The following is a 16,156-nucleotide window of genomic DNA, read 5'->3' as shown; positions in this document are numbered from 1 at the left end:
CAGGCCAGAAGAGGGCACCAGACCCCATTACAGATGGTTGTGAGCCACCATGTGGTTGCTGGGACTTGAACTCAGGACCTTTGGAAGAGCAAGCAATGCTCTTAACCTCTGAGCCATCTCTCCAGCCCCCAGCAATTCCTTCTTAATGAGGCCTTCTTCCCTCAAGATAAATGGAGAGATTGAAAGTATAGAGGGATTGTTATTTAGGCTTTCTGGAACTTGCTGCAATGATACTCATTTCCTTACCTGCTTTGGATTTTCAGGAGGAGGCAGGAACTCTGGCCTGTGGCTTAATATGGCTTGTCTTTGACCTGCTGGTGAAATCAATATGCACAGAAATGATCTGTTCCGCAGTCTGACTCATTTTCTGTCAGGCCTGTTCTTGGGCTGTATTCAGGAACACCTCCTGTTGTTGATGAACTGTGTCCCTTTCAGTTTACAAAAAGTCCTGGAGGTTTATTAATCTTGTAACAGATTGAAGCAGATGGAAACCTCTCCCCTCCTTGACGTAGCTCTTTTTTCTTTCATGTAGCACCTGCATCTCCAATGGATACTGAAGGGTTTGGTGAGCTCCTTCAGCAGGCTGAACAGCTTGCTGCTGAGACCGAAGGTATTTCTGAGCTTCCACACGTGGAACGGAATTTACAGGAGATCCAGCAAGCGGGTGAGCGCCTGCGTTCCCGTACCCTCACACGCACATCCCAGGAGACAGCAGATGTCAAGGCGTGAGTATTGGTGGGGAGGTGCTGTTGGCTGGGTAGTTTGGGGGCAGGAACAGTTTCTTCTATGGCAGTCACAACTGACTCCCTGAGTCAGGAACTGCCTCTCTCGGGTTTTAGAGTTCCAGCCACAAAACTGCACGAGAGCCCATATCATCTGCAGAAGTGTGAAGGTGAAGTGGGTGGAAGAGTTTTCTGTAGAAAATGCTCTCAGTAGTTCCTGCTTGGGTCCATGGCTTTTGAGCCATAAATAGCCTCTTCGAGTGTGTTAGATGTGGGCCGTGCACGGAAGTGCTGCCCAAAGTGTGTTAGATGTGGGCCGTGCACAGAAGTGCTGCCTAAAGCCAGAAAGCACTCAGCTCTGAACAGTTTTCAAGGGTGATTGGAAAAATTGATGAATGGTCAGTGAGGAGAAGCCATCAAGTGAGGAGTGATTCTGTCTGCTCATTGCCAGTGACCCCAGGGCTGCCTCTGAAAGGCCTTCAGCTGATTGTACAGCAGGAAGGTGGGCAAGCCCCAGGAGAACAAAAGTTGGAGGAAAAATGCTGACTGGCGGGGTCATACAGCATAGCAGGATAGGATGATGGAGTGTGCAGAGGATCCTGGTTGAGCAAAACAAAAACCCAATGAAAATTCAAAACCAAACGCTTTCTTTGAGTAATGTGATTTAATGGTTATTGATTGTGTTTTAGAAACTTCCTTACACGTTAAGTCTTTGCATCAAGACTGATCCCTATATTATATAGTTGAACAGCAAAGGTTCAGAGAGGCCTGGTAACTTGCTTAGGTTACATACACAGCAGGTGAGTGGTGAGCCAAGATTCAAACCCAGTGAGACTGAGTCCAGAATTTCTGTATTTCTGGAAGGGGCTTGGAGAGAGAAGGTTGAAGAGGGTGCTTGTAGTGAGCTTTTGGCAGGTTCAGATTATGTCTAATTCAGAAAAATGTTGGTTTAGTTCTCATTCTGTGAACGTGAGAAAGACTGGTGCTAATGAGAGGCATTGTCTTAGGTATTTAGTAAATGGAAGGCTGCATTCCTTTCCCATTTGAGAACCGAGCGTCTGGTTCTCTTTGGAGTCAATAGTATGCTGTGTACGTTCTGCAGCCTTCTCTAGAGTATTTTTTTTTTTTTTTTTTTTTTCGAGACAGGGTTTCTCTGTGGCTTTGGAGCCTATCCTGGAACTAGCTCTTATAGACCAGGCTGGTCTCGAACTCACAGAGATCCACCTGCCTCTGCCTCCCGAGTGCTAGGATTAAAGGCGTGCGCCACCATCGCCTGGCTAGAGTATATTTTTTAAAATACTAGTTTTGATTCTGTTGATATTAATAAAGACAAGTCAGATGATCTGTGGCAGTTTTTTTGGTGTTTGTGTTTGTTTGATTTTTGAACTTGATTCTGTTGACATTAATAAAGACAAGTCAGATGAACTATGCTTGTGTTTATTTGTTTGTTGTTTTTTTGAACTATCTAGCCTTGTAGCAAAATGCTTCCCATAGCTAACCTACCCTGAACTTCCAGCAACCAACCAGCCTGTAGATATTTCTCCTAACTTGCCTTCCTGGTAGGCTCCAAACTTCTGTTCCTGACTGCTTGCAGTTGCCCTAATTTAAGCAGGCAGCCTCTGCTTGTGCAAAGATGCTACAGGAGCAAAAGCCCATGGATACCCGCTGAGTTGCTATAGTTATAATTTAATTGCTTCAGCCTTACAGCCCATTAAGAGCAAAAAGGGAAAATGTTTTCTTGGTAACAATTATCACTTATATTCTCTTTCTTGTAAATTTCCATCTTCCTTGTCTCTTCTACCTTAAATCCATTATTTTTGGGAGGAGGGAGTTGGAACATTGAAAGAATGGATATAGGGTGGGGCAGGAGCTTAAAAAGAAACCAGAGGGCTGATGACTGTATTTTTCCATCTTCTTGATAGGCAGGGACACAAAGTATGATGTGAATATTTTAGTGCTTGCTGGATGAGGGCAGAACAGAGAACTGAGTAGGATTTGTTGTTGTTGTTGTTGTTACATGAATTAAGTTTTGAAAGAAAATTCTGTCTTTAAGGTCTTAGTTTGGATTGTAGATTTAAGTCTGACCTGAGTTCGGTGATTTTTTTTTTAATTTTTTAAAAAATTATTATATGTGTATGGGTGTTTTGCCTGCACCACACACATTTTTATTTCTAAAGGAACAGACTTTTTTTAATTAGATCTTACAATTTCCAACTGGCCTACAACACACTACTCTCCTGCCTTGGCCTTCTGAGTAGCTGGGATTACAGGTGTGTGCCAGTACTTCCAGCTCTAAGGAACAGATTTGGTGCCATTTTTGTATGTGTGCTCTTGATCTTTTAAAATTGTGGAGTTTTTTCACCACACAGAGAGTATGCCTGGTGTATATAAATCAGGGTTTGCAGACTGTGGCCCATGAGCCTTCTACCTGTTACATCTTATTGGAACATGGCCTTGCTTGTTTTATATATTGACTGTGTGATTTTTTTGCATAGCAGAGCTGAGTGATTGCAATAGATTAAATGGTCTGCAAACTGAAATGTTTGCTGTCTGTTTCTTACAATATAATCTTACTAACTCCACGTGAGAGTAATCGAGTAAATGAACACCCGTGTGTATATTTCCATTAAAATACAGAATATTATCAGTGTCAGTGAGTGTCCTTCATCATTTGTCTCCCCATGTTTTTCAGTGGAAGTAGATCTGTAATGAGGAGGCGGTGGGCTGCGTTCCCACCCGACTCCGGTAGCTTATGCCCCAAAATAACAGCACACAAACTATTCTTTTTTTTTTTTTTTTTTTGGTTTTTCGAGACAGAGTTTCTCTGTGGCTTTGGAGCCTGTCCTGGAACTAACTCTGTAGACCAGGCTGGTCTCTGCCTCCCAAGTGCTGGGATTAAAGGCGTGCGCCACCATCGCCTGGCTACAAACTGTATTCTTTTAAACACTGCCCAACCAGTTAGTTCTAGCCTCTTAATCGGCTAATTCTCACATCTTGATTAACCCATTTCTAACAATCTGTGTAGCACCATGAGGTGGTGGCTTACCCGGAAAGTTCAGCATGTCTGATCTGGCGGCTGGCTCCATGGCGTCTGACCAACTATGCTTTCTTTCTCCCAGCATTCTGTTCTGTCTACTCCACCTATCTAAATCCTGCCCTATCAAAAAGCCAAGGCAGTTTCTTTATTAACCAATGAGAGTAACACATAGACAGATGACCCTCCTCTATCATAGACCAATGAATTTTTTCAGTTTTACTGAAGCCAAACAACCTAGAGATGTACAAAGAAAAAAATGGTGATCACTCTTTTCCCCTAACCTTATCCTCCAAGTTATTAATTTGCCTAATCTTTTATAATGGTCTCCGTATCATGCAAAGTATATGCTAACACAGTTTGGCCAAAGCTGCATAGTAAATAAAAATTTTCTTGTGATAATTCCATGAAACTTCTTTTTGGCCACTTTGTGTGTATTAGGTACAGTGTCGTCATTTAACAGGAAGTCAACCCAGTGAAAGCAGTGCCATCTCTATTCTCTTAAGGAAAGTCAGATAGTAAGTGGGCAACAGGATTCAAATTTAGCTTGATCAATAGAAATCCCTTTTGGCATTTGCTATAAGGTACTTTCTGTTCCCAGAGAATTGATGTCATTACTCTCCTGACTTTATTATCAAAGTTTGAAAAGTAGGAGAGGTAGGGATTATGTTCATGGTTGGAAATAAATATATTTAAGATTTCTCAGTGAGTAAATTGTATGTGAGGTTTGATACCCTGCCCCCCACTTTTTTTCCTCTTTGTTCTTTGTATGTACTGGGAACAGCTTTTGTTTCTTCTCTTTTGGGACTCTGGAGTGTGAATCCATCTTCTGTGACTTTCTGATTGTGTAGAGCTGTCCTGACTTTTATAATTGGGGCCAATCAGAGGCAGGGGACTTTGGGACTTTTCTACCCTTAAGAGCCAAATGTTGGGCTAGAGGTATAGCTTAGCCATAGAGCTCTATCATACAAAAAGTTGCTGGTATAACCATCCCTACCTAAGTCCCCACTTCTGCCATAAATCTTTCTCTCTTCCTCCTCCTCCTCCTCCTCCCTTATCAACATTTCTGCATAGACAGAGCATAAGCTATATGATGCATAGTTCTTGTAGGTGCCACTTAGATGACCATTCTCTTCAGTTCCTTTTATGTTGTCCAGGCTCTCCTGTAGCTATATAAGCAATTCAAACTGGCCAGGAATTCTTTGTCCCCTTTCTTACTTCTACAGTCCTGAAATTAAAAGTATGAGCTGCCACATCTGTCTCAAAAGTTGGTTTTTCTTTGATTTTTAATTTTTAAAAAAGTTTTGGTTTGGTTTGGTTTTGGTTTTTTGAGACAGGGTTTCTCTGACTGTCCTGGAACTCACTCTAAAGACCAGGCTGGCCTCAACTCAGAGATCCACCCGCCTCTGCCTCCCGAGTGCTACCACCGCCCAGCCAACTACATAATCTTTACTACTCCTAAATTACATGTGAAGAAACTGAGGCTCTTGGCTCCCACTCTAGAAGAATGAGCTCTTACCCACAGAGCCATCTCTCCAGCCCCCCAAAAAGACAGAAAAAAAAAAGACTCATGCTTAAATTTCTAAACTTACTAGAAAGCCACAATAAATTGCCAGGTGTGGTCATCCATATCTATAATCTCAGCACTGAGGCGCCTAAGGCGGGATAGTGAGTTCATGGTCTTCCTGCCTTACATAGTGAGTTCCAAGACCAACCTGGGATTTGTAATATGACCCTCTGTTTATAAACAAAAACCACACTAATCAAGATTATGTGACATGAGGATGGATAAATAGATTGTTGAAATATAGTGGTTGTGTTCTTCCTGAGGACTTGGGTTCAGTTTCTAGTACCCACATGGTGACTCATAACTGTCTGTAACTCCAGGTCCAGGGGATCGCCCACCCTAATTTGGCCTTTAGATGCACCAGGCACTCATGTGACGCACATACATACAAGCACACAAAACCCTTATAAACATAAATCTAAAAATGTCAGTAGTATGTAGTATCTATAATCTTAAAACAGCTCTAAGAATTTTGGGTTTTTCCTTTACTCTTATTAAAACATAACAGCTATAATTCTAGAATTGCATGTCTAAAAAGTTTATTTGATTATGTATGATTTTTCCCCCCAATAAAGGTGTTCATACTGTTGAACAAGAAAAGAGTAGTCTTTTTCAACAAATGAGGTTGGGGTAACTGGGTGTCTATATGTAAAGGAATAAAGTTGGCCCTTATCTCATTCTACACACAAGCACTAATTCTAGCCATACTGTAGGTGTAAATGTAAGAACTAAAATTATAAAATTCCTAGAAGAAAATGTGGGTATAAGTTTTCCTGGCCTCAAGAGATATGGATGTAGCTCACTGGGTAGAGTGCTTGCCTAGCATGCACAAAGCCCTGGGTTTAGTCCCTCGCTCACTTAAATGTTGTGGCCATGGTGACTTGAATGAGAACGGCTCCCATAGGCTCACATATTTGAATGCATAGTTCTCAGTTGGACTGTTTAGGAAGAATTAGGAGGTGTCACTGGGGGTGGACTCACACCAGGTCCAGTCTTCCATTGTTGCTGCCTACAGATCTGGATGTAAGCTCTCCACTGTTGCTTCAGCGACATGACTCCATGTCTGCTGCTATGCTCTTCACCATGATAGCCGTGGACTGACCTGAAACTGTAAGAAAGCCCCCAGTTAAATGCTTCCTTTAATAAGTTGCCTGGTCATGGTGCCTCTTCACAGCAGTAGAACTTAGTTATGACTAAGACATGCCTATAATATTAGCACTCTAGAGGGTGGAGGCATGAGAGTCAGAAATTCAAGGTCATCCCTGTCTGCACAAGTTCAAGATCAGTCAGGGCTACCTGGGCTTCAAAAGCAAACCAACAAATATTCTTGGCCTTAGATTTGGCAGAGCCATCTAGGATATTAGGCCAATAGGATATATCAGAAGGAAAAAAAAGATCAGTTCAGTTTTATCAAAATGAAACATTTGTGCTTCAAATGCAACTGTCAAGAAAGAAATATGTTTTAGGGGAAAACATTTTCTATTAGGCTGAGTAACTTTGTGGTGGTTTTAAAGAAACAGGCCCCCACAGGAAGTGGCACTATTAGGAGGTGTGGCTTTGTTGAAGTAGATGTGGCCTTGTTGGAAGAAGTGTGTGACTGTTGGGGTGGATTCTGGGGTCTCCTTTGCTCAAGCTACTCTCAGAGTGGTAGACAGTTCCATTTGCCTGTAGATCAAGATGTAGAACTCTCAGCTCCTCCAGCTCCATGTCTTCCTGCATGCTACCATGTTTCCCACCATGATGATAATGCACTAAACTCTGAAACTGTATGCTAGCCTTAATTAAATGTTTTCATTTGTAAGAGTTGCTATATGATGGCATGTGCCGTTAATCCCAGCACCTGGAGGCAGAGGCAGGTGGATTTCTGTGGGTTTGAGGCCAGCCTGGTCTACAGAGTGAGTTCCAGAACAGGCTCCAAAGCTGCAGCGAAATCTTGTCTCCAAAAAAACAAAAACACAACACAACAACAACAACAAAACCAAATTGCTATGGTTATGGTGTCTCCTAAGAGCAATAGAAACCCTAGCTAAGACAAACTTGTATCAGAGCTTTTAAAAATTTATTGACTCTGTGTGAGCGTGTGTCTGTATCTGTGTTTGTGCATGTGCACGTGTATATGTATGTTTGTGTGAGCGTGTGTCTGTGTCTGTGCATGTGCACATGTATATGTATGTTTGTGTGAGAGTGTGTCTGTGTCTGTGCATGTGCACATGTATATGTATGTTTGTGTGAGAGTGTGTCTGTGTCTGTGCATGTGCACATGTATATGTATGTTTGTGTGAGAGTGTGTCTGTGTTTGTGCATGTGCACGTGTATATGTATGTTTGTGTGAGAGTGTGTCTGTGTCTGTGCATGTGCACGTGTATATGTATGTTTGTGTGAGCGTGTGTCTGTGTCTGTAATATCTTAAAATAATATTCTATAACAACTCACTGGCCCATGTTTTTATTTCTTTTTAGTCTTTTAGAATTTATTCATAAAAAGACAACTTAATTTTACGATGGCATAAGATGATTGTCCAATAAGTGTCATTAGTTACCAGAGAAGTACATGTCAGATACAGTGTGATACCACTTCATACCTACCAGGATGGTTCTAACCAAAAGTACTTGTAATAGTGTTGGTGAGAATGTGCAGAAAGTTGAAAGAATCTGGGTGAGTCTTTCTTCATGCACTGTTGGTAGGTTTGCCTCTTTGGAAGATAGTTCAGAGTTGTTACCACATAACCCAGTGATTCTGTTTTTAGGTATAAATCCAAGAGATGTAAATGTGTCTACACAAAACTTGTACATGAATTTTAATGGCAGGTGTCGGCCAACTGATAAATAGATGCACAGAATGTGGCATAACCGTGTAATGGGATTTGATTTGGCAAGAAAAGGGCATTACGTATGCTTATGCTTAATGATTTAACATATGCTCTACACGGATAACCCTAAGAGTATAAGTAAAAGAAACTGGTTACAAAAGATTACATATTGTATGATTGTGTTTGAGTGATGTCCAGAATAGGCAAATCTGCAGGAAAAAATAAATAAATGAGGGCTGCCATATTTAGGGGGTAGTGAATGGGGAAATGGGAACTGATTACTGATGAGTAGAGATTTTCTTTTAGCAGCAATGAAAATGTTCTAAAATTAATTATAGTGATGGTTGAATAACCCTGAGTATACTTAAAAAGTTTTCACTGAATATTATACTGTTAATGGATGGATTGTATAGTAAGAAAATTATATCACAAGCTCTTTTTTAAAGAGTAAATGATATGAGCTGGTGAGATGGCTGAGCCATTAAAGACTAGGCTCACAACCAAAAAGAGTACATATTTGCTGACTTTAAAAAAGGAAATGCTTTGAAAATACTTAAGATTTGTCTAAATTGAACATGGTTAAGACAGACAGGGAAATAACTATCACGAAGGAGGTCCGTCTCCCCCCCCCCCCCGATTTCTAAAAACAGGAGGAGACATGGTATTCCATATAGCTATACTCACCAAGTGAGTACTGGGATTGTTGGGGAGCCAGATGGGTCGGTCATATTGTTGAAGGGCTTGATCCAGCATGCTGTAATCTCAAAAGTTGAAACCTTGAAATCCACAGTTCCCCAAACTATAATCCTGGTAGTTGGAAAGACTGCCTCACGAGAAAGGTACAAAGCCAAGGTCTTGACAAAGATTGGGCTTGCACTACAGTGATGATGAAAGCCTCACTTAAAAATGCGTCATTCGTCAGCATTTGCATTCATTTCAGCTGATAAAATTCCAGGAAGTTTTAATAAATGAAAGCCACAATTGCCGAAAGAAGCCAGCAGCTACTAACTGCCTCAAAAATAATTATGTGTATGGTAGTCCATACCTCTTGATGGAAGTGTGACCAGAACAAATAGCAGCAACAAAACAGTGGCTCCTGCATCTGATCAGACCTCTAGCACTTGCTTTGAATTTATCTTTATATCAGTAATTATAAGTGACAACCACATGATTTTTTGAAGTGATTATCATCAGACTCTATCCCAGAGCTGTTGAATCAAAACCAGCATTTTAACAAATCAGGTGATTCATATGTATAATTAAATCTGAGTTACATTGTTTTACAGGGCACATCCAAACTCTTCCACAAAGATATTAGAAGGGAAAAAAATGAGATAGAGGGGAAAACCTATAAAGAAAAAAAGATTTAGAAAGCATCCCAGTCATCTACAAGGTCTTGTTTGGCACTCTTTCAGATGAACACAGATTTTCAAATTATGAAAAAATTGGAAAGTATCTTCAATCTACCATAATCTATTTCAAAATGTGGGATAGGATTGATCATATCTGTGTATTGTTGAAGCTGAGTGATAGGTACAAAGAAATTCAATATTTTAATTTTGTGTTCTAATCACTTTTTAAAAAAAAAAAAGCCAGAAAAGAGAGACTGACTAGGAAATTTAGTCTTAAAGGAAGTGTTGGTGAGGGTGTGGAAATTGTGTATTCCTGGTGGGGCTACAAAATGGTGGAGCTACTTTTGAAAATGGTCCAAGTTCCTCACAAAATTCTTATTTAATCCAACAGCTCTGTTCCAAGGTCTATATCTAAGAGAAATATAAACATTCAGGCAAAACCTGTGTATAGGTGTTCTGAGCCACATTTTTCACGAGAGTGAGAACCTTAGAAGCAGCCCAAATGCCCACTGATTGAATAAATGGATACATAAAATGCGGTATAGTATAAAATACAATGAATTCTTAATATATACCCTGGGTAGATGACCCTCAAAAACATTTCACTAAGAGAAAGACACCAGTTATAAAAGACTATAGTATTTTTCCATTTATATGTGTTGTCAAGGTCTCACAGGTGAAAAGGGAAGCATTTCTCATGATAGGGCCTTCTTTTGGGGATGATGAAAATATTCTAAAATTGCTGATGGTGATGGTCATATACTTCCATATGAAGATATTTAAATTACTAAATTGTACATAAACTAACTGATGAGTTTTGCGGTAAGCAAATTCGTATCAGTAGAACTGGTGCAAAAGGAGGGAGAGTGTTATACTAATATTTTTCTTTGCCCAGGAGTAATCAAATTAGGTCTTTGGGAAGAAGTCTTTGTAGGTGATCCTGATGTGCCACCAGGTGAGAAGCACTGAAGAAGGACTGTGAGGAGAGAGATGTCAGATATGTCAGCTTAGAAGGGAAGCCTCAGGGATGGTGTCCTAGTTGACCCAAAGGAATTAATAGTCTACAGGGAAGAATTGTCTGAATTAGCATAATTTATTCTATCATTTTTTGCCAGAATACAGTTAGGCATAGGGAACCCCTTTTTCTTCTCTGAGAAAACTGTTAGATTGTGATTGAAAATCTTGACTCATAGGTATTATGTGTGGGCTCAGATGCCTTAGCAGCAGCAGCTCCCTTCCTCCTCTTTCATCCCCATCATCATCATCTTGGGTCTCATTTGCTCTGACTTTCTAACTTCTTACTCAAGGTAAAAACATACTTCATTGGTGACATTTTGGGGTACCAAATCACAGTACAAAAATGGTAATCTGATAAATGTAGGCATGGAGGCACATTTTCTGTTTCTTGAATTGAAAGGCACAAAAGCAAGACTTCCAAAAACAAAAACATACACCTGGTGCAGGCGAAGTTTTCTTGTCCTGGGAGCCTCTCCCAAATAACTGACATGAAGACTTAATATTAATTATACATGTTCAGTCAACAGCTCAGGATTGTCACTAGCTAACCCTTACATTTAAATTAACCCATATTTCTTATCTATGCTTTGCCATATGGCTTGGTACCTTTGCTCAGTGTGGCATGCTCATCTTGCTTCTCCCTGCTTCTGCTGGCGACTCCTCAGATTCTGCCCTTTTTCCTCTCAGCATTCTCTCCCTGTCAGACCATCTCACCCAATTTCTTCCTGCCCAGCTATCAGCCAGCTTTTTATATTAATAATGAGAGTAGTACACGTTCACAGAATACAGAATGATTATTCCACAATGGGCTGGAGAGATGGCTTAGAGGTTAAAAGCATAGTTGCCCCTCTAGAGGACCTGGGTTTGCTTCCCAGCAGCCATGTCAAGTGGCCTGTGAATCCAGCTCCAGGAGATCCAGCAACCTTCCTGAGCACTGGTGTATACGTGGCATTTGTGCACACATCAGTGAATAAAAATAAAAATAAATCTTAGAAAAGTTGACCTAACTTGCCCAAATTTCTTTCTTTCAAAGAGCTTTAGATATTAGGGAAGATCTGTTGGTTTTTTGTTTTGATTTTTGAGAGAAGGGCTCTTTTTATAGCCCGGATTAGCCTCGAGCTTACAGTCCTCTGCTTTAGCCTTTCTAGCTGATGTACAATTTCCTGGTTTATTTTATATTTTAAATTTGTTCATTGTTTTGTTGCCTAGAGAGGAGAAATGGAGTTGACTATATTCTCATTTCTCTTCAGAAGCTTTTATTGTTCAGAAAAAAGCTGTATTCTTGGCTAAGCAAAAGAGAGGGGATTTGAAGGTGCAGTGGCATGGTACCTGGATTTTGAAGACAAGCCATGCAGAACTAGCCTTTGATTCTGTTTTGACTGCCCCTGAGTAAGTTATCTGCTACTCCAGACAGTTAGTTTCCTCAGTGAGCATTTGGACCTGCTACTCCTGAAGTTAAAATGTGCTTTACTGACTTTCTCTTCAGAAGCTGTTAAACATGGAGAGGTGATGAAGGGTTTGTATTCTAGATCTAGGGCTGAATAATTGCATTTATCTCAATGGGTTTCTAAAAGTGTTTGGAGCTGACTGTGGTGTTGGTATTATTCCATTCTATAACTAGGTTCTCCCTCTAATTCAGTCATTACTAGAACTTGGATATCTTACTCCCAAATGTAGTGTGTGTCTGCTGTTTCATTTCCTAGACCTTTATGGGCAGGTAAGAAATCAGCCGTACAACAGGACCCGGCCAGAAGATGGAAGTGTTCTAGTTAGGTGCTCTACCATTTGCTCTGGTCTCTTCCTCTTACTCCAAGATAAGAGGTTTTGAATGAAAACAGCTCTAGTATTGGCATGTATTACAGACCCTAATACTATTTCCCCTCTTTGTCTTTCTGTCCTACATCCCCATATAGATCAGTTCTTCTTGGGTCACGGGGACTTGACATATCCCACATCTCCCAGAGATTGGAGAGTCTGAGTGCAGCGACCACTTTTGAACCTCTTGAGCCTGTGAAGGACACAGACATTCAGGTAAGAGCTGCCAGCTGCAAGAGCAGCCTGGAGCATGTACCCAGGCCATAGGCCTTGGCCCTTTCTTCACCACTGAATTAAGACTGCCACTTTCTTTATCAGTTTTCTTCTTACTCAGATACTAAAAGAACAGGAGACTCAGGTTTGGAGATCAGAGGGGGAATCATTGGGTTGTTTTCAGAGTGTTCTTTGTGGGTAAATTTAAGAAAGCAATTCCATCCTGTACTTTTTAGATAATTCTGGTTTGAAAACAGATTTTACTGCCTTACTTGGGCTTAATCCAAGGTGCAGAGACAGGAGTCATTCAGTTTCTCTTGCTTGATTTACTAGATTCAGATAATTTTACTATTTGTTGTTCACATTTCTTTTTACATCTTGCTTGTATTGGAGCTTAAAGTACTATTTACTGCAATCAGCTCAGTGATTTCCAGGAAGTATTTGGCTGCATTAGTGATACAGGAAATGGCCTAATACAGCACCCCAGTCTCATCGAGCCTGACATGCCCCTAGCTGCTGATTGCTATTTTATCTAGTCAGAAACTGCTGTAAGCTTGTTAAGGCAAAACCTCGTGATTTGATTGTTTTGTGTAGGAATGAAAGCACTCCATGGAGTGCATGCTGTACTGCTTGCATTGGTTTACCTGTTCTGTTTTTGTTTGTTTGCTTGAGATGGGGTCTACTCTTGTAGGGTCTGACCTCAGGTGATCTTGGTCCTCCAATTCTTGAGTAGTGGGAATTTTATGCCACCACCTGCCTTGATTTCCTAAGATTTCCTTTGAAATAAAAAGGCAAGTTCAGGAAGAAATGGGTGATAATTGTGTTCTCTATGAGCTGGGCCTAAATTGATACTGTATTCCAAAATCTTTTTAAGACCCATGATAGTGCATCTGGTGACTACATTTCAGAACTGTTCTAATTTGGAAACCTATTCTTTTGAGGGGAGACTAGAAATTACTAATGTTCATGGTTTCTTTGGTTATTGCTATGTTCCCAAAATACAAAAATCCAGAAGTTTTTATTTTTATTTTGCTTTTATAACAAACATTACCTAATCTGAAGTGCAACTGCTGGTGCTCTATGATAATACTTTAATACTGATGATATGGCATGAATGGGGTAGAACTCAAATACTATGAATAATCAACATATCTAGTCATTTGCTTAATGTAAGAACATCCTCCTTCAGCACTGTTAGATGGTTTCCCAGCAGTGTATGCTCAGTCACATCAGAAACAATTTCTTAATTTGAAATGATTATTGCTGTGAATTTTAGTCTTGTGTAGGGAAATCTTTGAACTTTAAAACTAAAGTTACTTTAGTTTTTAGATTTTTTTTCTCTTACTTGGGTTTTGCCAGAATAGCTTTAAAAATGCAAAACGTTGGGCTGAAGAGATGGCTCAGAGGTTAAGAGCACTGGCTGCTCTTCCAGATGTCCTGAGTTCAATTCCCAGCAACCCCAAGTTGGCTCACATCTGTAATAAGATCTGGTGCCCTCTTCTGGTCTGCAGGCATACAAGCAGGCACAACATTGTATACATAATAAATAAATAATACAAAATATTTAATCCAGTACAATTATGTGTATGTTCCAGTGTGTTTGCCCACATGTATGTGATTTTGGAAGTTAGAGATATGTGAAGACCGAGGACAGCTTTAGGTATTTTTTAAGGCACTTTTTATCTTTTGTTTGAGAAAGAATCTGTCATTGGTCTGGACATTGACCACATAAAACAGACTGTCTGGCCTATGAGGTTCTGGGGACCCGCCTTTCTTTGCCTCCCTGATTGGATATCTATACTCTCCCATTGCTGAGTATGGGCATACCCACCTTTGCAACTTTTTATGTGGGTTATGGAGATCTGAATTCAGGTCCTGTGTTTGCAAGGCAGGTACTTCACTGACTGGGTTTTCGTCTCACCCTTCACCCCAAAAATAACTGGGAATTCATCAATTAGACCTGAAAAAAAGCCTAGACTTGGTAGTGTTAAGCTACTGTAAACTTCATCTTCTTGCCAAGAAAGAAGAAAGATATAGCTTTGGCCTGAAAAGATTTTGAACTGGGCTTCTGACTCAAGTTTATCAGTAGTAAGTTGATGGTTTTAATTACAATATGTGGCTCAGTTGATCTATGCCAATGGTTCTCAATCTATGGGTTGCACCCCCTTTGGGGGTGTTGTCAAACAACTTTCACAGGGGTCCCATGTCAGATATCTTGCATATCAGATATTTACATTATGATTCATAACAGTAGCAAACTTATAGTTATGATGTAGAAAAAAATAATTTTATGTTTGGGGGTTACCACAACATGAGGAACTGTACTAAACGATTATAGCGTTAGGAAGGTTGAGACCACTAATTTATGCTCACTTGTTATGTTAGTCTAGCAGTATCATGTTGGAACCTGATTAATGTAGTGCCACTCTTCACACTGAGTGCTCGTCCTTTCTCTTTCTTCTGGTGAGGATAACAGTAAAATTGGACGTCTTCAATTGCTTGGAAAGAAGTCAAGTATAGCTGGTGGTCTGTCGTTCATATATCATACACCTGATAGAATTACAAGTGAGTCACTACATCCTGCTTGATTGACTTTTGTATTGTATATGAATTTTTGTTTTTAAAATAGTGAATTCTTTTAGACATGAATGTACTGTACCATAACCCCGCATGCCAGGTATTAGAGTAGAACTGTCATGTCTGTTTATAAGATCCTGAACACATTGTCATGAAAGGAAAGGCTGGCACACTGTCTTGACAGATGCTGGTCAGGACCTCGCTGCTCATAGCTTTATAAGCTATGAGCTTATAAGCTCTCAAGGCATTTTTCTGTGGGCATACTTTCTCTTTTTATTTGGTAAACATTGATTACATTTCCTTCTGTTTCTAATGGAGCTTGAAATTAATATGGATTTTGTTTTTACTGTTTTGTTTGTTCTAATCAGTGATGCTGGCATGCATTGAGAATACATTTTTAAAAAGTTGCTGTGGCCAGCAATGGTAATATGTCTTGGAAACCACTTAAAATATACATATGAATGATAGTTAATAGAATTTTTGAAGATGTTTATTGATTTTATTTTTTGGAAACAATCATAAAGAAGGTCTACAAATTTGTGTGAGAGCAATAATGTAATAGGACATACTGCTGAATTGACTGTACTAACTAATCAGAGTAACTATGTAGTACATGGGCACAAGGTTTACAGAGATCCACTTGCTTGGTTCAGTCTTGACCAGAAAAAGAAAGAGAGAAAAAACAAACTAACAAAAAACCATTAAGGGCAGATTGCATGTCTTCACCATGATCTGAACAGATCTCATGGATTATGTAATAACATACTATGGTTTCAGTTGTGTTCTGGACTTTGCTCTATATTGCATGTATATTTGAATAAGGCTATACAGAGATAGTCTGTTTAGGCCATAAAAATGGGAATTGCATTATTTCTAAATGGCATTAGATCAACATTTCAATATTTGCACCTAATTACCAGAAACTAGTATTAATAGGTACCCTAGCTGGGGGATGGTGGCGCACGCCTTTAATCCCAGCACTCGGGAGGCAGAGGCAGGCGGATCTCTGTGAGTTCGAGACCAGCCTGGTCTACAGAGCTAGTTCCAGGA

At 40.0% G+C, this 16,156-nt stretch overlaps 1 protein-coding gene across 1 annotated transcript in view; it reads left to right on the top strand.

The window, feature by feature from the left end:
- Nup93 (nucleoporin 93) overlaps positions 1-16,156 on the top strand; it is a 104,465-nt gene that overhangs the window by 16,555 nt on the left and 71,754 nt on the right. Inside the window, exons 2-3 of the mRNA XM_005345611.2 lie at positions 533-725; positions 12,415-12,532. Coding sequence (XP_005345668.1) covers positions 547-725; positions 12,415-12,532 — 297 coding nt within the window. The 5' untranslated portion in view covers positions 533-546. The remainder of the gene's footprint in view (positions 1-532; positions 726-12,414; positions 12,533-16,156) is intronic.

The sequence above is a fragment of the Microtus ochrogaster genome, chromosome 4 (assembly GCF_000317375.1).
Source record: "Microtus ochrogaster isolate Prairie Vole_2 chromosome 4, MicOch1.0, whole genome shotgun sequence".
In the NCBI taxonomy this organism is placed as follows: Eukaryota; Metazoa; Chordata; class Mammalia; order Rodentia; family Cricetidae; genus Microtus; species Microtus ochrogaster.
Note: the sequence above shows the minus strand (reverse complement) of the source record. Positions and strands in the feature narration are given on the sequence as shown.